We start from the raw sequence: 26,457 nt of genomic DNA, 5'->3' as shown, positions 1-26,457 counted from the left end.
AATATTTAAATGGAAAAAACTAGTGCCATTTTCAGTACTGCATCTCATGAAAAGTACACTAAACAAATACAGCTCAAAAGATGCTAAGTGCTCTCTTAGTATCACTGTGATACTGAGCTGCCAGAGAATGAACCTTGGCTTACTTTCAGAAAAGTATCCTTACAACTGTTGCAACACAGAGGAGGGATATGGGTGAAGAACAAGAAATGTGGCTTCTTAACTCTCACATTATATGTTCCAAGGAACATCCAGAAGGGAAGAGAGATATGAAGTAGTGTGTCAGACCTTGCTGTGTCTCAGTTCTCTCCAAAAGTGATTCCTGATTTGTTCCTGATGCATTCTCAGAGACATGGACCAGCACTGAACTGTAGTCAGCTGTTCTTTTGGCCTGTAGGAAAAGTCTTACTGATAAAAACAATGACAAAATGAAAGTGGTGATTTCAGCCAGTACAGATGGAATTTCACAGATTGGAGTAATACAGTTTTCTGAATACAGATATTCTTCTACCCTCTGTAGGGTAGGAACCTTTTACAAATGAAAGAGATGACAGAGCTGGTTTAAAAAAAAACATAAGTAGTTGTAAAAATATAAGTTAATAGGAAGCCTGAATGCCACAGTAGTAGCATTTCATGTACCTAAAAGTAGAAACTAAATTAAAATTTTAGGTTCACATAAAGAATAATGTGTAGGTCAGGTTCCTACACATTATTTAAATTTGAAATCCAGCCTTTTGTGCACATAAACACCAGGACATCATAATTCACATTTTCCTAGGACTGAGTTAGAGACCTTAGTGTATTATATGGGGATCCAAAAGAACTAGATTTTAATATATGCAAATCCAAGATCTGCTTTTTTCTCTTTACTGATGTACTTTGTTTCCTGCTTGAAAACATCTTAATTACTGTTGCCAAATCCTGACTGATACAGTAGGAGTATGGAAATAACATGCTCAAGAATTGAAATCTGTCAGTTAAATGGAGCTAAAATAGGAAGAAATGGGCAGCCTTAGTGATTAGCACTGCCTGTAGTTACTTGTATACATCAGAATAAATATTTACACCTTGAAAGGAAGAAGAAAAGCGTTTGAACAACTGTAGATGTGGTGAGGAGGACAAGGTACAAACACGTGCCTCCAAAAAACCTATCAAAAACTATTGTTTGAGAATTAAACTTGCCAAAGAGGTAGCAGTGAAATATCTATCTAATTCTGGGAAAGAGATCTAGGAGAAGTTAGTTCTTTCTTTTGCAAATACTTTTATAGGTTCTTCTGGGAAAAAATAATGTCTAATAAAAGCAAGCAATGGAAATATTAATGGAAAAAACATCAGTACTTAAAACACAGCTAAAGATTTAAACCATTTTAACTAACATCAAATGTATACATTCTGAAAATGAAATGTATACATTCAGAAAATATATTTATATTGATATATAAGGTTATATAGAGGTTTTTTATACTTGTTTAACATCTGAATTAGTGTTGCTTGCTTACCAGGAGAAAAATTGCTGTAAGCTTCAGTTTTTCTAAACTGAAGGACTAGTGAGGATACTAAGCATTTTAAGGACATTAAATGTTTGATATTATAAGTTCCTGTAGTCTTGCAGAAAAAACTATTTCTATTTTTCTAAAGCATCCTGTTTCATTAGGTATACCGTGTACTGTATTCATGTGGCTGACAGAATCAAGTATCCCAGAGTGTTTCATAGTCTCAAAAATGGCTGGACAAGTTGTCTACCTGTATATGTAGGCTACTACTGTATAAATTTCTACAAAATTCATGAAAAACTTGTGATGGGAAGAAGCCCATCATAGAATCACTGAATTGTTCAGGTTGGAAAAGACCTTGAAGATCATCAAGTCCAATTGTTAACCCAGCACCACTAAACCATGTCCTTAATTGCCATATCCACATGTTTTGTGAACACTTCCTGGGATAATAACTCTGTCAACTCCCCGGGCATGCTGTTCCAATGCTTTACAACCCCTTCAGTCAAAACCTTTTTTCCTAATATCCAATCTAAACCTTTCCTGGTACAACTTGAGGCCATTTCCTCTTGTCCTATCATCATTTATGTGGGAGAAGAGACCACCCCCCACCTGGTTACATCCTCCTTTTAGGTGGTTATACAGAACAATAATGTCACTCCTGAGCCTCTTTTTGTCCAGGATAAACACCACCAGCTCCCTCTGCAGTTGGTGACAGAACTTTGTGCTCCAGATCCTTCCCTAGCTCTGTTCCCCTTCTCTGGACACATTCCAGCACCTCAATCTCTTTCTTGTGAGGAGCCCAAAAATGAGCCCAGGATTTGAGGTGTGGCCCCACCAGTGCCCAGCACAGAGGGGCAGTCACTGCCCTGGTCCTGCTGGCCACACCATTGCTGATACATTCAGGATGTCCTTGGCCCTCTTGGCCACCTGGGCACACCCTGGCTCATGTTCAGCCACTGCTGACCAGCACCCCCAGGGCCTTTCCCACTGGGCAGTTTTCCAGCCACTGTCCCAGCCTGGAGCTGCAGGGGGTTGTTGTGACCCTGGGACAGGACCCAGCACTTGGCCTGGTTGAACCTCACACAATTGGCCCTGGCCCATGGATCCAGCCTGTGCAGATCCCTCTGCAGAGCCCCCCTGCCCTCCAGCAGATCAGCATTCACACCCAGCTTGGTGCCATCTGCAAACTGGCTGAGGGTGCCCTCAATTCCCTCACCCAGATCATAAATAAACAGAACTGGACCCAGCACTGAGCCCTCAGGACACCAGCAGTGACCAGCTGCCAGTATCAGTACTCATTGTTCATCTGGCACCACCTTTCTTTTTATTCATCTTTATAAAATAACTGGGGTTTCTTTTCATTTTAACTGAAAGTTATGATGTGTATGATGTGTAATGTTCTTCAAAATTCAGGATTCAAAATTCTTTACTGAGGAACAGTAACAGCTTTATTCTGTCTTAGTCCATCTTCTAATTTGGCTAAATCCTCCTGTTTTGGTCTAGGCTATGGAGCTGCTTGTGGAAAAAGCAATTAGCAGCGCGACTGGACCACAGAGTCCTGGAGATGCACTGAGAAGGGTTTTTGAGTGTATATCTTCAGGAATCATCCTTAAAGGAAAGTTGCCTTCTATGTATACGTACACTTAACTAATCCTGCTTGTAATAAGGTAAATATATGTTACTAATTAGCCTGATTATTGTAGGTGGGCCTGGCCTTCTGGACCCTTGTGAAAAAGATCCTTTTGATACACTTGCTGTAATGACAGATCAGCAACGCGAGGATATTACTTCAAGTGCACAGGTAAGGGAATGTAGTTGTGAAGTAACTAAATTTGATGGATGGTTTTGTATTGGTTCTGGGGGTTTTTTTTATGTAGCTTTATATTATACATGAATTTTTTTTTCGCAGAATGCAGTCAGATCTTACCAGTCTTAAGCTAAGCATTGAACATATCACAGGAGAGGGTGTTCATAGTGCTTGTTATTGCACTGAAATAAATGTATTTTCCCGAACAATTTATAGCATTCTCATCTATGTCTATACATCTAGATCTGGATCTGTAAACAGGCTTACTCTGCAGCAGTATGTTACTAGATTGGAAATTTTATAAATACGATTCGTACAATAGTTATGACCATTCATGCTTGCAGTTAAAGAGGTAACTGCCTCTGCCTCTTCATCTGATCCTTTTGCTAATGATTCCTGATCACTTGTCACCTAACATGACATGTGACAAGCCTTGGCTGCTTCTGTGCAAGCCCAGAAGCCCAAACACTAGTACATTAAACTAAGATGCTGCACTTACAGAAGCAGCAAAAGTGGCATACACATTTTATCGTATTGATTTTGTTGGGAGATAGAAAGATGGAATAATTAGAGCTAAGGGTAATATCACACGTCACTGATATTCTTCCCTAATTGTTTGATAAAGTGCTCAAAATGGATGTTTGTTTGTAACACAAGTGATTTTCTGTACTGTTTTTCTAGTTTGCACTGAGACTCCTTGCGTTCCGTCAGATACACAAAGTTCTAGGAATGGATCCGTTACCACAGATGAATCAACGCTTCAACATCCATAATAATCGTAAAAGGAGAAGGGACAGTGATGGGGTTGATGGGTTTGAAGCAGAGGGAAAGAAGGACAAAAAAGATTATGATAACTTCTAAAAATGTTGGTCATCATTGCTAATATTGATGGTAATGAAAAGTCCATTTGTTGCCTTGCTTCTACTTCATTCATAATGATGTCTGTTTAAAACATCCAAAACCAGCTTCTGAATTAGATTTGGAAGAGAACAACTTAGCTCTTCTGTGAGATTCTGAATATTTTAATTGGATGTACTGTACCAGACAAATTATGGATGGAAAGACTGCAAATGGAAGCTTGTCATAGGAAAACACAGTTTTCCCTCATTGCATTTTCTTTAAATGTGTTGCTAAGTTTAGTATCTTTTCTTCTTTTTTTTTGTCTTTTTTATTAACAAGTGCATTGTCTTCCTATCTTGACTGTATTTAACGCAGCATTTGTGCTTCTGTTGCTATGTGTATTTTGACTTTTTATTTAGAAGTATTTTTGTTTGCCTTTGACACTAGTTGTATGAGTTACTTTGTGTTAGGTAGTAAAACAGTTCCCCTCCCAATTAATATTTTACAGAAGTGGTTTTTTTTCCTTTTTTTGTAAAGTGAGACTGCAGGATCATGTTTTTTTCTAAATGTGAAGGGGTTACAACACATAATTGTCCTGCCATTTGAGTGCTCAGAATTAAATGTTTTTGCCAATCTTGTGGCATTTGTCTCCTTAGTGTGATATAACGGTGTAATTAAGACAAATTTGTGTTAATCTAATCGAGTTTGCTGTTAGTTGTGCATTAGCAGTATAAAAGCTAATATATACAGTATGGTCTTGCAACAGTTTTAAAGCCGCTGCATAATTGATCAAAGATTTGCATGATGGGTTTTGGTTTTTTTTTTTAATAGAAGGGCTTTAAAAACTATTATCTTAGGTTAAATGCTTAGGTCTTTGTATGACTGACTTCGTGACATAGCAAGGCCAAAAATAACTTTCTGAATTTCTTTTCTCAACAAGCAAAGGTGGGCATTTTCCATTTAGACAAAGTTAGTCATTCTTTTCAGTCAACTTTGTCAATATGGTACTAATGCCTCTCAGCCCTTAAAATAAATGTTTGTCATATCAGTGCCTGTGAGGTTATTCCTTATATCTGTTCCTTATAAACTTTCTGTGATTTTTTTCAATAATTCAAATTTATAAGTGAAGTATTACTTAAAAAGTGAAGGTTATCAAAGAAAAAAACCCAGAAATTTATTTGCTGTGGCCATAGTGTATGCTTATGTCTCTTTCAAAAATCTAAATATAGCAGTGGTGTAAGTAAAGTTACATCATACTGTTGATGTATGCTCTGGTACACAGGTGTGATTTGTTGTCACAGCACTACAGTGGAATACACAAATAAAAGTTAAAATTTATTAAACGACTAAAATTCATTATACACTGGAAACTGAAGTTTCACTTACTCTGTTAAATGTGTATTATGCTTTGTTGCAAACCCATAAAACACAGATTAACATAGATTAACATTCCGGTAGCTACTTTATTGATGGCTGTAGGAGAGTGTCACATGTGACAAAGATAATTTGTTATTTCTGATACCATTTATTAAGAAAAGCCCAACTTCTGTTCCATTTCAAGGTCGAATTTATCTTTGACCTTTTTAATAAGCAACTATTGGAGCAGGGGGCATGTTTCTGTTCCCAGCATCTACTGCTAACCAGTGTGGGCCTATGGAATAAAAATACAGTATTTTAGAAAAATAGAGGGAATCTAAAGACTTAAAAAAGAAAAACACTTAATAAAAATGTTCTGCGAGCATCAGAGTGCAATTTTCAAGGGAGTGATTATAAGGGGTTAGCATATAAAAGTAAAGCTTTCTCATTGTAGGAAAGCTTTCTAAATAATTAGAAATACAAAAAGCAGAAATGCTTTGACGTTACTTTAAAAAATTACACTCATTTTGTTGTCCAGCCTTCATGCATAGCTCCAAGCATATGCTTGTTCTAGGGGATATCTTGCTGCCATCGTGTCTAGTTAGCCATTACTATTTATTTTGAAAGCTACAGGTGCTATTCATGTGGCTAGTTCAACTCCATACCAAAGTTTCTTTCCTCATAAGGCAAACTTGTCTATTCAGGAATGTGACCCTAAAATATAGGATTAAAAAGGTCAAAGATGTATTTTAGATTTTCTGTATTTTCTGTTCTACTGGCTTTTAGCTCCTAACCAGTTTCTGGATCTTTTGAAATATTGTATACTTAAAGTGATTCCACATTAAATATGAAGCTGTGACCATGATTTTTGTGCTGTGTGGTGAAAGGTGAATTTGCAGTTTGTTTCTGGTGTTCATGCCCATTTTAATTGATAACTTCTGACACTTGTTAACAAATCCATGAATGTAAAAACAAGGTTTTCAAAAGTACAGAGCTAGTTTTGACTTAAATACTATACTGTGCACTTTGGAAGGCAAAACTGACTAAATGAGCATTTTAAATACCTTGTGTTTTTGTAATACTGGCAGTTTACTAATAAGCACTATTTACATTTTTTATTCAGCGGTGCTGTGTGTTAAATCCCACAATTGCAAACACTGTAGACATAATTCACAAAAGGGAAATGTACACAGAAAGATTATTCCCCCCCACGCTCATTTCAGAGGAATAGTTTGTGAACATGTGGGCTGTTCTGTTTCAAAGCTTTTTTGAATTTTGACTTGTCTTCCTAGTCCATAAGTGTGTCCTGTCTGTGAGCAGTGTGGTTTCAGAAGGATCTGTGCATACAGGCACTGGTAGAAATTAAAGTCTGTTAGACATAATCCATCAACTTCTTGCCCTTTTATGAAATTCTAGATGAACAGTGAAACTTGCAGAACTATTGAATATAATGGGTTCATTTGCAGCTTCTATTTTTAGACCTTTTAGTACTTAAAATTTTTCTGCCTAGAAAACTTGCAGCAGTTGGAATCAACTTTAAATATTCCTGCAAAAATGTGCATGCATATTTAACATTCTTATTGCTGGTTGAATATCTGCTGATCATTAGTCTGCTAAGTAGTCACACAATGCCAAATTCATATTCAAACAGATTTGAATAGTGTAGCATTAATAGTGATGGGCAATAGACAAAGTTTGCAGTGGTTTCTTCCATTTATATTTCAGTTTTACAAAGTACAATGATAGAGTCAGGAAAAACATCTGTTTTCCTTCAATTTTTTTTTTATGATAGCTGTAAGCCCAAGAGCTTTCTAGCCAAAAAGGCTAGCAAATTAAATTTCTCCTGAGAGATTCTTCTATAGATCACAGAAGATCTTTTTGTCCTTCAGTGTGGTATTTCTTAAACCTTCAAAATTAAAGAGATAGCTGGTCTTTTTGGGAAAGAAAAAAAAATCCAAGTAATATTCTCTATGGACTAACTACAGCAGTTTTGATTTATATCCAAATGAAAATCAGACTTCCATTCTATAAATATGTGTATTCTTACATTTTCTTCCACCTTTTTTGCTTGCATTATGAAAGTCTGAGAGAAGCTTGCTGTTGTTTATTGAACTTTCTGATTGTTTACAGTTTGCATTTTAAGAAACACTGTCCTAATAATACTCAGCAAGTGTCCGGCTGCTACCGAGGGCAAAAGTGACTGTTCTTCAGGGACTGGAAGCTCTTGCTGGAGATGTTGACCCTGCACAGTGCACACCTTCCCACATGTCCTTCCCACGTGGTCCTTACATACCTGTATTAGTAAGGGTCATCATTTGGGAAGATGTTTAACACCTATGTTTTCTTAAACTTTTGCAAAGCCATGGCCACCAGTATTTATTGCAGGGTAGCTTAAAGCATACCAGCTTGCAGAGGCTCAGCCACTAGCTTAAATACTTTCATATACATTCTGCATCAGTCCTGTTTGAGGTTGATACCTTGAATCACAATAAACATAGGATGGCATCAAGAAACCTTTGTGGATTTTGTAAGTTTTCTGTAATTAAAAATCTGAGACTGCAGAACAGAGTAACTGACCAAGACAAAATGAATGTTTTTTCGTTTTTTCTACAGTAAAAAGTTACTTTAGCGTTAAAAGTGAGACAAAAGGCCTCTTGTTTTGACACAAGAATCACAAACCTTGCTCCTTATATCACCTCTTTTGTTTCCTTTTCTGCATGCTGTATGTGTTTGTATCAATAGTATGCATATATAATCAAACTATATAAGACAGCCCTATCACAGACTTAACTTCTGGCACACATTTAAGTTTGACAGTAATTTTCTGGTTATACAAGTTAATGAACACTGTGGGAGAGATGAAGGTGCCTGAATACAGGAGTTTACTACATGTTACACCCTCCTGGGCTATGTGCTGCTACAAAAGGGGATGGATTTCATCAGCGGTGCAGGCCCACAGTTGCCAGTCCTACATGGATACCTCAGCATGGCTTAGGATGTTGTGAATGTCATGCTTCATATTTTCACATGTGAGAGAAAAGCCACATACATCTAAGAACTGGAGCCAGAGTGATCCAGGATGTTGCCACTATAGTCATGTGAAACTGCAGCTTCAGGAAGGTGGGGTAATCATGGTGGTATCAGCAGCAATGGGTGCTTGTCACAAGAAAAGTGTCTGTGATAATTAAATGCCTTCCTACTTTCTACCAATAACTTCAATAATTTATTTTATTTGTAAGTGGAAAGGGAACAAAATACAATAGAACACTTTTCTGTATTGTCAGAAAGGGACCTACAGTCCATTATCCAGTCACTTGTCTGCCCACTCAGGGCTGGCCAAGTTCCAGCACGTTGCTAAGGGCACTGTCCAGATGCTTTTGAACACTGACAGACTGGGCATCGATCACTTCCCTAGGAAGCTGTTCCTGTGCTTGACCACCCTCTCTTTATAGAAATGCCTCCTAATGGCCAGGAAAGCTCTCCTGGTGCAGCTGTGAACTGCTCCCTCCTGTCCTGTCCCAGGATTACAGGGGGGAGAGCTCAGCACCTCCCTGTGCCCTTCCCCTCTTCAGGAAGCTGCAGAGAGCAGTGGGGTCACCCTTCAGCCTCCCTTTCCCCAAACTGGACAAGCCCAAGTTCCTCAGTTGCTCCTCACAGGAAGTTCCTTCCAGCCTTCCCACCGGCTTTGTTTCCCTCCTCAGGATGCACTGAAGGACCATCCCCTCCTTCTCCACCTGCAGGGCCCAGCAGGCCCCAGGCGAGGCCGCCCCGAGGCTGAGCCCAGCGGGCCCATCCCCTCCCTGGGCCGGCTGTGCCCTGCTCGGTGCTCTGGGAGGGCTTTGGCTGTGCCCTGCTCCGTGCTCTGGGATGGGCTTTGGCTGTGCCCTGCTCCGTGCTCTGGGATGGGCTTTGGCTGTGCCCTGCTCCGTGCTCTGGGATGGGCTTTGGCTGTGCCCTGCTCAGTGCTCTGGGATGGGCTTTGGCTGTGCCCTGCTCAGTGCTCTGGGATGAGCTTTGTCCTCGGGGCTGCCCGGGCACTGCTGACCCACCCTGAGCCCAGCACCAGCCATCCCCTCTCCCTCTGCACCTGTCCAGCCACTCCTCTCCCACTTCATCCCTGTGCTTGGCATCACCCCATCCCAGGTGCAGAATCCAGCATTTGAACTTGGTAAATTTCCTTCCATTAAAAAAGGCAGGGGGGGAAGAAAACCAAAAAACCAAACAAGAAAAATGGCAACAGAAAGAACCGAACTAATTAAATAGGTCCAACTCAAGAAATAAGATGGGGAAGGCCATTAGAGAGCTATAAATCAAAAGTAAAATAAAAAGGAAAAAAAAAAACCATCAATACTCAACAACAATCAGCTCCAAAAATAGTGTAGAAAATCAAAGAGAAAGGCTCTGTTTCATCAGAGAGCATGACTGGCCACTCAAGCAGCATCTGCAGCACTCCACAAAAACATAGAAGAAAAAAGAAGCTCCAGGTGATTGAGGAGTTTAAGACTGAAGTGGTTTAGGCCAGTGGAACTGAGGTGTTAAATATGTTACATTCCATGTACAGCAAGTGAGCTGTGGGAAAAGGTGGAGGAAAAGCTGAAGGGTTTTTACTGACTTTCCATGCATCTCTCCTGCTTCACAGACAAAACTACATCTGGAGTCCATGCCTTGCTCCCTTGCCTGTGAATGGAGAGTGTTAAAGAGTGAGTGAGGACACTTCCCCACACACTTGCAAACCTAAGTGAATGCTCCACAGCCAAAAAGAAAAGTGCAGCTTTATGCGCCAAATCCTCAGGGCTGTTTGAAGTGTCCCTGTGCGCTCCCAGCAGCAGAGAGCGCTGTGTCCTCAGCAGCAGCTCCCACTGGAAAGCCAGAGCTCGTTCTCACCTTTCTGTGACAAGCACGAAGGGAAAACTGTGATGTTTTAGCTATTACAGCGTTCCTCTCTATTGCTAAAGTATGCATTTTAAAATAATTTTAAAATAATTCTTTAACGATGCACCAAAGTCATCGTGGCAGCAAAACCCCAAATAAAATTTGCTAGTGATTTAGAAGACAGCAGTGGTTAGAAACAGCCAGGACCATATCCTGAATAAATTAGAAGTAAATACTTTAGGGGTGTAAAGAAATTACACAAGACAGAGTAGGCATAGCAGAAGGAAGAAGAGAAACTCGATTTTGAGTCACTGAGGGCTGCAAAGAAGAAATTTTGCAAAGTAAGGATTCCCACTGAGGAAGGCAACCTGAGAAAGAGGTTATAAAGGGAGAGTTGATAAAATGTGTGTCAAAAGATTATATCTGGCAAATTATTGAGAACAGGAGGAGAGGGGCACCTCAGATAAAAATCTTGTGTGAGGGGGTAGTGTGTGGTTTTCCTTTCTTGTATCCATTTCTGAAGAAATTTCTTGCAGCTGCTGTCAGGGGTGATTTCAGGGCAATAGATTCAGGATAAGCATTCCTTACATGACAGTGGTAAATCATAAATCAGGATTCTGGATGCTTTAACTAACGTCCCCAGCAAGTTCTCCAGTGTATGCAAAGGCATAAGATGAGCCAATTTACAAGCTATGGGACCATTTCAGAGCTCCTGTTACAGGAGTAGCCAGGGCTGAACTGTTTTCCAAGAAACAGTGATGCATTCAGAGAACACAGATCTTAAAACCAATGGTTTGGGACAAAGTCCACACAATAAAATTCTGCCAGTCCTCTGCTGGTTCATATGTCCTCCCTGAGGAAAAGTCCCTCTACAAATTTCACCCACACACCAGGAAAAATAAATTTAAAATAACTTATTTCCACAGAAAAACCTGGAGTTCTGGAAGTGCAGGTGATTTCTGAAATCCTCAAAAAAAAAAGTTTCCAAATACCCCTCTGACATTCAGGCATGACATTGCCATATGGATATCAGCATGAATATTTTAATTCTAGCATAAATATATTTTAACACTAGAAAGTTTGGTCAAGAAACTTTCCAAGAGCCCGAATATAAAAACCACAGCAATTGCAAAGAAAAATATTCTATTAAATCGGAAGCATTTGCTAACAGGGAAGAATACATGGATTTATGAGATTTCTTTTACAAGATTTACTGCTCCTATAAAGTTTGCTGCTTCAAAGACTTGTTTGTCTTAGCCAAATAGAAGTGTGCCTTGCTTAGACAACGGCGTTTTTGAAGTCAGGGACAGTAAAGGGAAGCTTCTAGACTCATGTTTGTGTTTTGCCATGAGTTTCTGCTAAAGAGCATGTAGCCTTCCTGCAGGGGTAGGTTTGTGCCTGCTTCTCAGATTATCTGGGCTGGATTTTTTAGTTGCAGCAGTTGTATGGGAGGTGGGGATGACAGCATGAGCTGGATCACTTCTTTCATTACCTGACATCCATGATTACTGACACACACATGCATTTTGCATTAGGAAATCAAAGCCAAGAGTAAGTTGAGGGCCTGGTGGGCAAATTAAAACCAGCACATTTTCTCACTGCAGTCATGCACTGGATACAATTTTCACTGATAAAGGAAAGAACAGAAGAGCCAGGACACAGCCAGTAAAAGCTTTCAAGTCTGTACATGTCCTTCCCAAAGAGAAGAGGTAACTGTGTAGGCCTCATAATGAATATTTCTCCCCATGGATATGCTGGAACTGACCCATCCTGTACCCTGTAATTTGGACACTGGATGGGTCTCACTAGCTTTGCTTTGCTTCTCCTCATGCCCAGCAGGAAGAGTCCTGCACAAGAGCAACTATTTAACTAGATGGACCAGATTCCTAGTTAGTTACAGACAGCTGGACATCTTTCCTAAGGACTTTTCATTGGCATTGGATTTGGAGAAGTTACTTGGGAAGAAAGAACCAGGGCTGCCCAAGGACACCTTGGCAGATTTTTTCCTCCACCCAGCTTAGGGACTGCCATCAGTTGGAAGCTGAAGGTTTTTTTGGTTTTTGTGGGATTCATTCCAAGACAGAAGGGTCAATTCACATCCTTTGATATCAGAAGGGGCACACTTAAATTTATTGATCTTGTTATTTACGAGCTCATGATCCTTGGACCTCCCTTTGCACTGTGGGTTTAGAAGAAACAAGGGTGAGAGGAGAGCCCTGATGTAATTTTGCCTCACATCCAGCCATGGTGTAGGCTTTTTCCTGATGCAGATGGGGTTTGGCTCACCCTTTGTGTACTGCTAAGGATAAGAAATACCCAGTCTGAGGTAATTTCTGTTCACAGCATTTTGGAGAATGAAGTTCACCACGTGACAAAGAAGTTTGTGTGTGTGCCCACAAACAAGTAATTGTGTTTGCCTCAAAATAGCTAAAAAAGGTAGGGAACTTCCCTAACCCTTGTATTCTTGTTTGTGACACCCATGCTTTCCTGGGTGAGTTGGAGTTATTAAAAAATTACTCACTTCCTCTTCTCTCACTTGTAGCTATTAAGAGAAGGTGATTTTGTTATTCGATGTGAGGTGCTTTGTTCCCTGAGTTTTCACAACTCTCACAGCAATATTTTGTTTTCCATCTTCAAGTTTAGGACATGTAATTCCCAGCTGCATCTCTATGGCTAAAGTAAACACTCTGGTCCATGGTGTGTTCTCAGCAGTTAATGCCTCTGTCCCGCTCTCCATGGTGTAGCTGGTAATTTGGTCTTGCGCTCTTCTGTGTGGATATTTTGGAACTGTATGTTCCAAATGGCAGATGAACCTCCCTGGTTAGAATGGTTAGGAAGGTTAGCTCTGGAAGGCCCTGGTAGAACAAAAACACTCAGTAATTAAGGGATGGACACAAAATGGTGCTGGTCTGTATTACTTCCCCTGAAGGAAGTGCTGTTTGCCATCTGAGTCACGATGTGTGGCTGTGTGGGACATCCCAGATGGCTTTACTTAAGAAAAAAATTGCATCTCTTCAACTACCTTCTGCAGGAACTGGGCACATAGTGTCTCAGGACTGAGACGTGGGATGGAACAGGAATCAGAGCCAGATATTTAAGCTGAGGAGAGCTAGAGTAGATCTGCTTTCCCTTTACCCAGAGTGATTAGGTTCTCACAATGAGGAGTAGGAAACTGCTTAAGAAATTTAATCACAGAACATCCAGTAGAGAAAGGCCACTGCAACAAAGATAAAACATATAAGGTTTATATCGGACAGCATTACACAATCTCTGACCATATACTTCAAAAATGGGCTCATCACAAATGTGACAGATTGTAATCCAAACCAAGTTCAGAAAATAATTCTTGAAGGACACTGAAAGTACTGGAAAATGAGAATGTCACTGTGAGTACAGTATTAGAAGTAGTATCTTAGAGCGGACCCCTTTTGTGGTTTTTGTTGTTGTTTTCTTCTTTTAGAATTGTCTTAATTTGTAGAAAACTAACATTCATGACTTTTCACAGAAAATTCTCTTAGCCTGTATAAAGCAGAGGAAGCTGCTGGCTGTCTGTAGACTGATTTGGTGACCTTCTCCCAGAGGACATCTCAGTACATTCCTCATTTCTGATTTTTTTCCCTGCTAGCTCCCAGTAATCTGACTTCCAGCTTCATCTTAAGTTTTCTTTATTTCTTGGATACTGATTTCACCCAATTTAGTGTGTTGTCTTAAAATGCTAAAGTCCTAAACTGAGTTACTTAATTGAACAGTATAAATATCAGACCCAGCATGCATGGCAGATCTCTGTATACTCAAGGTAAATCCAACACTTTTGGGACAGCTCCTCCCTTCTGAGCTGCACACAAGCCTCTGCAAGTCTCTGTGAAATGTCAGAGTAACTGTATGGGTACAACAGAAATACCCAGATTTGCATACCTAAGTGCAGTTCCTCTGGTAAGGCCTCCACAAATGTGAAAATAAGAAAAATCAAATTGTACACACAGGTAGATTTTCTGAATAGAAAGATCATGAAACCTTGACAAATAGCAATTGTTTGAGATCCTCTTTTGAGATGGTACTTCAAATTCTTTACCTCTGTCACCACTGGAGTTGCATGTACTCAAAGTAGTGTCCAGACCTGGATCCAGCCATGATGAGAGTTCAAAGGGGAGCACAGCTGCAGATTCCTGCCTCTGATTTACCACTCTGGAATGGGAGTTATGCACACCTGTGACTTTGCAGCTCTGCTGCACAGCAAAGACTCCCTCTATTTCTTCAAAAAGAGGAAATGGGGAGTAGAAATTAGACATAGTCATGCAAGTTTGCTCAACACTCATGAACGGCTTTAAAAATTCATTACATCTGTCCTACCTATACCAAAGCACTCACAACACACAGCAGCCTGCAACCCCTGAGTATCCAAGCACTCTTTGCACTCCCCAAGGCACTGAGATTTACAAAGGCCCAGGCTCAGAAAAGCTGAAATGTGATACAAAGAGCTGTGTTCAGTGATCTTCACCAACTCTGCTCCAGATCCTGCCTAGGATATCCTTATCCAGGATACTTCCCATAGCCAAGGAAATGCTGACAAGGAGGACTGCCACAAAGGAAAATATGAGATACCACTTGCAGTTAAGAGGATCACTGAAAGAAAACTGCTAGAGAAGCTGCAAACAGCTCCTTGTGTCTCCCTTCCATCAGCTGCTGTGCCACCGAGCCTGGGCACAGCTGAGAATTCAGCCCAAAGAATTATTCAAATTAATAGCCTGTGAATTTCTTAAACAACCTCTCTTTATAGAAAGAGCAGAGCTGGTCTGTGAGTTCCCTTCTGCAGGCAGCATTAAATTCTGTGATTATACTTCTAGAAAGATAAAAGTATCAGGACGAAATGGCAACAGTTAAATGCCATATATTCTTCACCCACTACAGACAATCTAGAACTTGGCTTTGAAAAGTTTTACTATTCTACATTTGCATGATTGTCATTGATTTACATATAAAATTGAACAAAAGCAAATTACATTATTTGATAAGCTCCTTTTCTTTTTAATGGATTGAAGTCATTGGCAGTGTGGAGTAACACTTCCCATTTAGAAGAAACATAGGAAGACCTATCCTATTAATACACCATTCCAGGAACTTCAGTTTGTTGTAGAAATTTTATTTTAGAAGTCTTTATGAGTGTAGAGAACAATCCCAAATAATTGAACATCATTGAACTGTCTTATTTCCTCATTGGCATGGAGCAATTTGGAACAACACAGAATGACAATGCTGAAGAGGGACCGTATTAAAATGACAAAAAAGTAAGTATGTAAATACATACAGAGGCAGTAGAGGACTATGAGGGGAGTGTAAATAGAAGGGGGGGAAGGAGGGCACTTTGAAAGGCCAACTTCAGCCTGGCCAAGCTGAATTCCTGAGGTGCTCTGAGCACTGGACAGTCTCTTGAGGCTGTTTCTTAACAGGGAATTTACTTGCTGCCCCCATTGCCTTTAGAAGGAACCTATTTCCCTCCAGCGTCTGCAGGAGGAATCTACAGAGATGAGGTGGCTGGGCTGAAGTCGGCTTTTGTGAGTACTCCCCACAGATGCTCCAGATTTTAGAAAGTGAGAATATATCATTCTTCCTGGGGAGAGGGAAGAAGATGGAAGCCCTTGGTTCACAGAGTCAGGGTTGCAGTTGGCCCTTTCAGATGCTAACGTTCTTCCCTGAATTAAGTTAACTTGCGATAGCTTTATTTCTTCCATTCCAGAAAAGATGAACTAAGGGGGGATCCAAATCTGGACCCCAAATTCTAGCAAAAAGGCTTCAAATCCCTTCTGCAATGGGTTCAGTCCCACACATTTTGCATCCTGGAGAGCAAACTCCAGGATGAAGCACTCCCTGTTTATCTCATGCTGAGCACGTGGGTATTTTGCTGATAGAGAATAGCAGTTCACTCAGATTTTTTTTTTTTTTTAATGTATGGCTTTTTTTCATGACAAGATGAAGAATGAATTCCCATGTGCTCTGTGGGAATTAAGGCTCCTTTTGCACTTCCGATCAGAGTTAAGACTCTGGCCTAGTGTCAAAACATCCCTTCCTCTTTGAAAAATGCTATGTCAGTAAGTAGCTGATTTTTGCTTTAGTGTGCTGTAAACCTCAAGGCGTGCTGAGGTATTCACATCATTCCCACTCTAAATTCAGGTATTTTAAAAGACATTTTTAATATATTATTCTCTTTCTTTAAGTACCTAATACACTGGAGAGCACAGAGGTGGTGTCCCACATTTCCCCTCACCCTGGATTTGCACCAGTTGAATCCCATGGGGTGTACTTTTGACCTTTGCAGCTGAGGTCAGATGTGACATTAGGAATGATGTGGAAGCAGTTGTGGAGAGAAACATGAGAGCTCTTCAGCATGGGATCCCACACCAGGATAGCCTTTGTTGTAAAATTATTAATGAAAGCTAATCTCTGAGTTGTCTTGAGCTTTTTTTCCAGAGAGAAGGTGATTAAATCCAAAAGACTTCTCATTCCTTGACTCTGAAAACAGGGAAATAACTTTATTTCTGAATTGAAACAGTCCCTCTATTTAACTTTCATAAATGCTGTCTTATAAATGTGCAATCTTTTTTCTTCCTGCTGTAGTTTTCCTAGGTCTGGGTTTGGAGCAAGGTAAATAAAGTGAAGTGTTACAACAAAAAGCGGGGGGAAATGATAGGAAAAGTGCTTATCACTAATATTTGAAGGAGCTGTTGATATTCACGTCCTATGGTATGTTTGTATGTTTTATTTTTGTAAAAATATTTCCATAAAGTCAACTCTGCACGAATTGTCGCCTGGGTTACCATTTGCCATTTGAATTGCTGGGTAGTCTTGCTGCACTGCCACAGGCCGTTTACATTGTTCTGTGTCCATATAAAAATGAGGCTTTTAAAAGTAACCTACATACCAGTTACACCTGGTGTATATTTACAGCTCTGATTATACAGTGTTCAAAGATGACATTCCAGGGAGGCTGTGGCTGTAACACATTAAGTAGGCATTGGGCAGAGGACTTCTCGAGGTGTATCAGCAGTCACATTTTAGAGTGTTTTGGGGATTATTTAATGGAAAGCATGCTTTATGTAATTTTTCTTGCACTTCTCCTGCCATAAGCAACACTCTGCATCTCGATGCCTTGCTTAGATTTTCCTTAATGCCGAGTTGCCTTTGAGTGTGCACAGATACAACACAGGCGTTTGGTAGCTGAGTGAGAAACAGTGCAATAGATGAGTTAAACGGAGTTTATATGCGATGCTAGGAATAAAGTCTTCACCGTGAGGGAGGTGAGGCAGTGGCACAGGCTGCCCAAAGAAGCTGTGGATGCCGCGTCCCTGGCAGTGCTCAAGGCCCGGCTGGATGGGGCTTGGAGCAACCTGGTGGAAGGTGTCCCTGCCCACAGCAGGGGAGTGGATCCAGATGAGCTTTAAGGTCCTTTACAACTCAAACCATTCTGCGATGTTATGACTCTGTGGAAGTGACGGCTGGGTCAAGGAACAGGCCAGGAGCGGGAGGTCCCTGCAGCTACACAAAAAGGTATGTGGTTACCCCGAAACTGAGAGAGCGGCGGGGGATCCCTGTTGGCTCCAGAGCCCTGTTGGCTCTGCCCTCAGCCCCGCAGGCCGAGGGCAGAGCTATGCGGAGCATTTGCGGGACATTTGCGGGACATTACCCGGGCACCCCGGACACCCCAGAGCCCGGCGGCCGCTGAGGGCGCGGGCCACGCCCCATGAGGGCGGGTGAGGCTGGGAGGCGGTGCCCAGAAATGGCCGGCGCCGAGCGGGGCCGCGGCCGGGGCTGTGGCTGGGGGCGGGCATGGGCGGTGCCGGCTCTGTGATGCGGCTCGGCGTCGTCGCGCTGCCGCGGGATCGCTCCTTCCGCTGCCTCCCCGCTCGGGACGAGCGTTGGGAACCGCCGCCGCCGCCGCGGGCCGGGGCCATGTTGGGCGGCGGGGCCAGGGCGTCCAAGCCGTCCTTCGTGTCCTACATCAGCCCGGAGGTGCGGGGCTGGGCGGGCCGGGCGGCTCGGGCACCCCGGCCGGGAGCTCGGGACGCGGGGCGGGCGGAGCGGGGCCGGGGCCAGGGCTGCCGCCGGGTGCTGCGGGGCTCAGCCTGCCTGGGCTGCCCCGAGGGTGAGCGGCGTGGAGAAGAGCTTAAAAAATAGAGCTGGGTGGTCAGCGGAGTTGTTTCTGTAAGCCGCGGCCAGGTGTGGGGCTGCGGCTGTTCGGCCCGTAAGGTGGGACTTTCCGAACCTGTTGTTCTTATTGTCCCTGAACAGCATCACTTAGCGTTCTACTCGGTGAGCTCCTTGCTCTCAGTTCCGCCAATGGAAGGCACTGGATATCCTTCCTTAACAGCTCGGTGTTTAATTCTTGGGAGTGTGTATATTTCTTTGTGTATCTTTGGTATTGTTCTGCCTGTTGTCCTTTCACTTATTTGTCGAAACTTATGTTGACAGTTTGACAAAGTTACCTTAGGCTCAGTTTACTGAGGTCATCTTGTTAGCGCATGGTATTAGGTCAGTATTGTTTTTCTGTATTCCAGCATTCTTATTCCTGGTAAACAGCTGTTTTCTAGGAAAAACATTTGATGACTATTAGCCATAAGTGTTGGGACTTTTCCCCTCATAGCTCTTTGTAATCTGTCCCAACCTGATTCTTCTTAATTGTTAATTCTCTTGAGAACTTCTTAAGGAAAAGATTTTTGTCGATCTTGTTAGTTAGTGCAGAGTCTGTCACTGATAGGACCTTGGTGAATCTGGTGGTTTTATTTTGCATTTGATCTGAAAGAACATTCAGAGTTGTTATGGCCAAATTCAGCTGTGGTATTTAAAACTTATGTCCTTAGTTGGTGATAGCAAATCCAGTTTTTACATGTTTTTCACACCCTGTGTCTTGTAGTTTCATCAATTTACTTTGAAAGTTTTATCTCTTCTTGTATTTCCAAGTGCAAGCAGATGGAAATGATAGGTACAAGTATTTCTGGAGTCAGCAAATATATCCCTGACGAGGTCACTTTTTCACCTTTGGAAAGTACCTCATACAAATATACAGGGAACTGGATTTTGTGAAGGAAACAACTTCACTTGTTGGGCTTACTGGAGGACATTTCACCATTTAAATAAGTGTGGTGTATGACGAAAGCTTGCTGGAAAAAATGGCTGGTTGAAAAGAGCACAAGTAAATATATATATAGTGCAGCAAGATACCAAACAATAAAGAATACTTTAATTTGATTTTAAGTGCAGTGATGATCAAGTATGATCCGATGGCTGCAGGAAGAGTAACTAAGGTATGTAACACTGGAAGATGAGGCTCTTAATGAAATAGCCTGATTCAGTAGACATTGGTGTCATTAACTCTTTACATGTTCTTGCTGATTTTAAGCCTCTCCATGTTACACTTGAATTTAAGAATTTTATTTACTCTGGCAGCAAGAGGTTTGTATTATAGATGTGACTTCTGCCATAGGATGGATGTCCCTTTTGTTTCTTCAAAGACACAGTGAAACTGAGGTTTGATGTGATTAACAAGTAAAGCAAGTCTGACTGCTGTTGACAGCTGTTGACTGCCTTAATGGTTGCACAGGAAACTGAAGACTTTACTGGCTTTTATGAGGATTAAAAATAAAATTTTAGGTATATGATGAAACCTGTGAGGCTATTTTGATGTCTAGAAAAAGCATGTTTATTAAATATCCTAAAGGAAGCAGAAGTGAGCATCTCTCACAGTGCTGTGTGAGAGAAAAACAAATTTGTGAACTCAGGTTTCCTGTGCAAGTTAACTCCCATGGTAAAACAGTGGAAATTCTAATTCCTTTTATCTGGAACATAGTTGGGTTAACTGGGAGCTTTCATCAAGGCATTTTAACTTCCAGCTGCTTAGGGAAAAATTACTGTCAACAGGTGTGATGCTTCCTCTGGCAGGCTGTGTCAGAAGGTGGGAAACAGCAGTTCAGGGACTTGATGAGCTTGAGATTTCAGCTGTGTAGGATTGGAGTTAATGGTGGACTTCTCCATGAATTTGCAGAGCCTTGCCTTGAATCTTTTTGTACTTCGAGCCTGAGGCAAGATTTCCAATCAACCACTATGCAGCTCAGAGCAATAGAGTCCTGTGAGTTGTAGCCCTCCCTTGCTTGCAGCCTCCAGCTTCTGTGGTCTTGTCCAGGTTTGCTTGGGAAGCTGTTTTAAGGCCTTAAACTGCTGCTTCCAGGTTAGGGGAGCCATGCAATAGGGAAATTAACAGGTAGAGCTGAGTTTTGGTTTAGTCCCACCTTGTTTAGTCCCATCTTCAGATACCTGAGGGACGCAGTAGGCAATATTCTGAAAAATAAAATGAATTCGGCTTTAAGCTGCTATGTGTGCTAATTTGAATATGAAATGAATCAGGAACTCTATTCCTGTTAATATATGACCAGATGGAGGCAAGGAGTGAAAAGAAAATGCTGTTTTTTTAAAGAAACAGAAGTAATTTTTGCTGTGAAACCCCAAAATATCTGGAAAAAACAGAGTTTTTAACATCTGACTAAATATAACCTAGTTAGGCTCTGCTGTATGGAGCTGCAAATCAATCAGTGGTCTGTTGAGAGTGAGACCGTAGGATGTTGATATTAATGACACACTTCCCCTCAGGACAGACTTAGCTACCCTGCAGGAAGTGGGGTGAATACTAGGGTATAAAGTCAGTGTTTTGACATTTCAGATCACAGGCTTAGAATATGTGTCTGTGGAGACAGTGAAACAAGGACCAGTGAATTACTTCATGATTTCTAATTCTTTCAGACTTTGAAAACTCAAGTTATTTACAGGTCAAACAAGCTAGATTGTATTTTCCAAAAAAACTTAATTTGCATAAAAAATTAGATTTCAAATTTGATTTCAAGCTCCAGGTTGGTATTTTTTGCATGTATTCTTTAAAGCTAAATCCTTCATATTCATTCTTACGGTATGTTTTTTCCTGTGTTAGCCTTTAAGTTATGGAAGAGGTTCTTCTGCTTCATGCTGCTTGTCTCTGAAATCTGGGGTACACCACAAACTGCTGAGGGTAACTTTCATGCCTCATGTGCTTTGTCTCTCAGATCCAGCACTGTTCTTAGCTCATAAACACTGTGAATACTTCTGGCTTGTAGATCCCGGTACGGTATTGTGATCAGTCTTAAAAACATACATCCCTCCTTCAAAATTGGGGTGGTGGAGTTGAAGGGGGAAATAAGGAATAGAGTTGGTGAACAGCTGGGCTGACATGGGTGAAACCAGGTGTTGATGTCAGAGGAGATGGACAGGACAATGTAAGGAAAGAGGAAAGGATAAGAGATCAAACAGTTGGGGAAAACACATGCTATGATCTAACAGACTTCTGGATAAGGGAGCTGTGAAAGGAAGGAAAACAAGCAGTTAGAGGTTATTCTCAGCAATGTTATTCAAGTGTAGTAAGCATGTGCTGTGGGTTGTATGGCATACAACATGGGAATAGGCTTGTTTGACCAACAAAGAGTCCTTCAGAAAGTACCAGGTATGTAATATGGTTTGTTTCTGGATGCAAAGCAGATACTCAGCATTTGCATGGGTGTTTCCTCTTTTGCATGGAATTCGAGTGGAACTGTTCCACAAAAGTTTATTTTACTTACTCAGTAGCACTGTATTTACTTGGAACACCACAACTGATTTGCAGGTATTTTGGTACACAGTTTGACTTTGACAACTGGTAACTTTCTTAAGTATATATTTATCTTTATCTCACCCATCTTTTTAGTGAAGTAAACACAAAAAAAAAACCCCAGAGGCTCGTAGCAAACCTCACCAGGATGTAGATCTTCCCTGTGCAGAACTTACTTGTGTAAAACTATATAAAAGCATCAAAGTGCTCAGTGTTCTTGCAGCACTGTTTGCTGTCACCTTTGAAAGCTGTCAGCTTTTTCAAACAGTACCCTTGATAGTCTGGAAGTGATCACTTGTTCCTTCATTATTTGAATCTTTCAAACATATTTTCTCAGCATATTTAGTAAGTCTTGTTTTTCGTTTGTGGAATTACCTGTAGTGCAAATGTCTAGCTGTGGATCAGTGGAAGCATTACTGTGGGGTGAGGTAGGTTCAGAGTTTAGTTTGAAGCAGCAGACTGTGTGCATGGTGTCTCTTGCTGGGGCTGATGAGCAACATCCAGAATAAGTAGGTACATATATGTATATCTGTATGTCAGTAATGATGAAAAAAACCCCAAAGAGATTCCTTATCAACACCTGGATTCTGGCATGCAGGGCATGTTTTTCTCTCTTTACTTATTTCCAGTAGACAGTTGTTTACCTCCCTGTGGAGTGAGAGGAATTGCTTTCAGTTGTGGTGACACTGTAGGACAAAAAGCAGAAGTAATTTGGGATTCCTTTCTTGCTCCAACCATAAGGACCCTGTTAATATAACATAACTTGACTTTCTTGCCCTAAACTCTGTTGCCTCACTCATGCCTTCAGCACTTGGGGAAGACTTGTCTCCCCAGATGGCTTGAGGAAAATACTTTAACCCCTTTAAATATACTTTTTTGGAGGAGAGCTAACTGTAGTCCCTGGGTATAGCAAACTGTGCAGTTGCTCCTTATATTTGGGTAAAAAACAAAAAGAGAACTTTCCTTAAGGAAAGAAGTTTTTTTGTTTTCTGTTAGCAAGAAGGGGGATGTATTATGAATTAATTTGGTGTGACATGTCAGCTTGAAGTTTTGGCATAATTTGGTACTCTCTACTGTTAAAATTGATAATTAAAGGGCATTGCCATATTTCCTACCACAGTTTGAGAACCTGGAATAAGGAATATAGCACAAGGTAAGTGCACAGGTGAGAAGCATCTCTTAGAAAGAAGTTTCTAAAGCCTTTAGAGGCTGAGGTTCTTGTATCAGAAATGTCAGAAACAAAGTTAATTTTCCTCATTTGCATGGTGTCCTGTGGGTGACTGCTTTTACGTGTGGCTGGTAGTAGGGCTTCCCATGTTGTGTCTTAAATAAGTGACAAAATGCTGCTTGGGGCATTCAGAACATGGGAGCTACAGGTGAAGGTCTCTGTCTAGAGGTTTGCATGGCTTTCATTGGTCACATATGGAAAGTACTTGCATGCTTAGCTCAACAAATGGTCAGAGGGTGAATATTTCTGAGGTCCAGATGTGTTCAGTAGCTTGCAGAAACGGGCAGACTTACTTCTCTGATGCTTCCCTTTCTTTTGTTTATGTGCTCATCTGACCTGCTGATGAGCCAGTTCTGCTAACAATAAGCACTAACAATAAAACCAAATGTAGGACAAGTATATATTTCCCAGCTGATTTTACAAATCAAATTACCTCACTGTGTTGTCAGACAAACCCAGGGATAAAGGAGTGGGTGGGTGACTGTGAACGTGTGACTGATTAAAGGGGTGTTGAGCATAATGAATTGAAACGGGCTCTTCAGTTAGTGGTAAGATCTGTGTTGCCCCAAAACTTATATTCGTTATAAAAATAAAACTGAAACAGAGCAGAGATGGCAGCTGAATTTACATGTGTGTTCCTACACAACTTGAACTGACTCATGGTGAGTTAATTTTTCTTGCAGATCTTTACCTTCTCACTGAAAAGAGCAAATACAAAATGTGACAGTAGTAAAATCTAATGTATTTTCATACCCTTCCTAGGAAAATGAGTGCAGCAGGGTGGATTCTTCAGCAGCACTCATGGTTTGAGGTCTAGCTATCTCTATCTACATGTATCAAAACCACCTTTAATATGTTTGTTAATTTACTGTGGGAATGTAAATGTTGAATTTCAAATAGAACTCTTCTGGAGACTTAACTCATGGAGTCTGTTGAATGTTATAGGAATTCTGCCTATTATAAACCCTTCAGTGTGTAGGCTTTTTTCAAGAAAGTGAAACTGGATTTTACAAGGTGATCTCGGTGTTTGTGGTCTCTAATCTGCTGTGATGCAATTTGATTAAATTTCTAACTCCATTCAGAAGACAACCAATTTTAACTTGCAACCAAAAACTTGTAACCACTTGTTCAAAATTATTTGTTGTTGAAACCCGTTATAAAAGCTTCATTACATTTTAACAAATGGGTGTGAGCTCAAAGAACTTCTTTTGGGTCAGATTTTTTTTTTTCCTTTGGTTCAGTTCTTCCAACACTAGCCTAAAGTGGTGGTCATGGCAGTAAGTACGAACAGTGTGTGTGCAGAACAGTAGGTACTACATTCTTTCTGGCATCTCCCAAAGTCAGAGGTGCTGGAAAAGCACCTGGCTGGTATAACTGTTACTGTTCCGTGGGCATGATTGTTGGCATGCAGTTTTCTGAGCAGTGTTGCATGTAGTTGGACACAAGGAGTGATTGTATAAGGCAGAGCTATTAAAGGCACTTTTAAACCCAAAGTTTAGTTTAAAGCTACCATTGGTGAAGAGACAATGCTGCGGCAAGAAAAGGTGTATATATTCCTCCTCTGAATGCAGAAGTATTCAGCATAAGTCATAGTAGCATTTTAGCTAACTTTTTACTTGACAAACTTGAGCTTTGAATAATATTACTTCTGCAGCATCCACACTTAGACAGCAAAGGCAGCAAACTGGGATTTGTTTTCTCTATTAGCTGTCAGCTGTAGTTACGGATTTCTTTCTTCACACCACTACTACTTTCATTTTATTCCTTTTTCTCTTTTTGGCCTATCTTGAACATCTTTGCTGTTCTCATGACGTGGTTTCCTGGTGGTTTTGCTGTGCAGCCTTCAAACTTAGTTCTAGGTCTTCTGAATATGGAGTGCAAGGGTTTATATGAATGGCAGGGGGAGGCTGTTTATTTTTGTACTCTCAGGGGCTTTTGTTTCTCTGTATTTAATCCAGCAAAATTATTATTGCTTATATCTTCTTTTGATTCCTTGCCTTGAATTGCAGTAACTGACTGGATGCTGGTGACCAACTAAAATTAGCTTGCTTACTGCCGTGCACCCGGGGGGGTTTCCAGTTAACTAATGGTTTTCCAGAAAGATTCCAATGCATGCAAAGTGATTTGGGCTTGGAGGAGGAAGTTCTGAACAGGCTGAGCAGGAAGGGTGTAGCATCTCCTCTAGTTTAATAGTCTTTTGGCTGGAGATTTTAGCCCAACTGTCAGTGCCTAAAGGCTAGAATAAGGGACACAGAGAATTTAATATGTTTGCTTTGTGCAATTTGGGTCCAAACTGAAGGATCTCCTGTCACCAGGTTTTACCTCTTAGCTCCGAGATCCTGAAATACCTTTCCATATAGTCATGTTAGTGCTGTTTAAGTAACTTTTGTCCTTGGGTTGAAATGTGTGTAAAAAATCAGAAACAGGGAGTCATGGATGAAACTTGAAAAACTGAAGGGTACATTAGAAAGAATAGCAAGTCATACATGGAACAGCTTATGAATGAGATGGTGCTGTAATACTAAGTTTATGCTTATCCATTTAGGTGTGCTGAGAGAACTTAAAAAATATTGGTAATGTTTTATTTCTGTCTGTTGCACAAATAGTGCATTTTTTGTGTGTTCACAAATGCATGTAACTGACACTGTGGGTGTCAAAACAATTACTTAGCAAATAGACTTCTGACATTAAGTGGAAAGATCAAATTGCAGATGCAAACTCCTTTCATTTAGGAGGCTATTTTCCTTAATTTTTATTTGCCAGGATATGAGGAATTAAAGTGGGAAGGTGTAGTTCTTTGCAGCCTGTGTTGAAAGTATGATCTTTGCAAAGTAATAATTACTCTTTCTCTCTTTAGGAAATACACATAAAGGAACCCATAGAAAAGGAAGTAAATCCTCGCTTATTGCCAGGTAACTGTTGTATATTACTAGATTTAAGTAATAAAAATTAGTGATTAATGAATAATACTTAAATATTTTCATGTCTGCAGCAAACGCTTATGTAACATCAGTGTCACAACTAGTAAAATACAGGGTTTGGTTTAACAGCCCATGCAGGTTGAAATGTTTTTATCATCTCTATCTGCATGCGATGTCGAAAACTCTATAAAATCAAATTTTTTACAGAGTTCAGTATCCTCAGGTAAGCTGCATGTGGAGAACAGTCAATACTTGAGTTTGCCGTGTTTCTTAGAAGTTAA

The 26,457-nt window shown here is 40.8% G+C and overlaps 2 protein-coding genes across 2 annotated transcripts in view; both read left to right on the top strand.

Annotated features, from left to right (window-relative positions):
* ZFR (zinc finger RNA binding protein) overlaps positions 1-6,361 on the top strand; it is a 47,142-nt gene extending 40,781 nt beyond the window's left edge. Inside the window, exons 18-20 of the mRNA XM_066568925.1 lie at positions 2,997-3,109; positions 3,198-3,294; positions 3,982-6,361. Coding sequence (XP_066425022.1) covers positions 2,997-3,109; positions 3,198-3,294; positions 3,982-4,161 — 390 coding nt within the window. The 3' untranslated portion in view covers positions 4,162-6,361. The remainder of the gene's footprint in view (positions 1-2,996; positions 3,110-3,197; positions 3,295-3,981) is intronic.
* Positions 6,362-18,210: 11,849 nt separating this feature from the next.
* MTMR12 (myotubularin related protein 12) overlaps positions 18,211-26,457 on the top strand; it is a 33,099-nt gene continuing 24,852 nt past the window's right edge. Inside the window, exons 1-2 of the mRNA XM_066569017.1 lie at positions 18,211-18,372; positions 26,113-26,167. Coding sequence (XP_066425114.1) covers positions 18,211-18,372; positions 26,113-26,167 — 217 coding nt within the window. The remainder of the gene's footprint in view (positions 18,373-26,112; positions 26,168-26,457) is intronic.

This window comes from Molothrus aeneus, chromosome Z, assembly GCF_037042795.1.
Source record: "Molothrus aeneus isolate 106 chromosome Z, BPBGC_Maene_1.0, whole genome shotgun sequence".
In the NCBI taxonomy this organism is placed as follows: domain Eukaryota; kingdom Metazoa; phylum Chordata; class Aves; order Passeriformes; family Icteridae; genus Molothrus; species Molothrus aeneus.
Note: the sequence above shows the minus strand (reverse complement) of the source record. Positions and strands in the feature narration are given on the sequence as shown.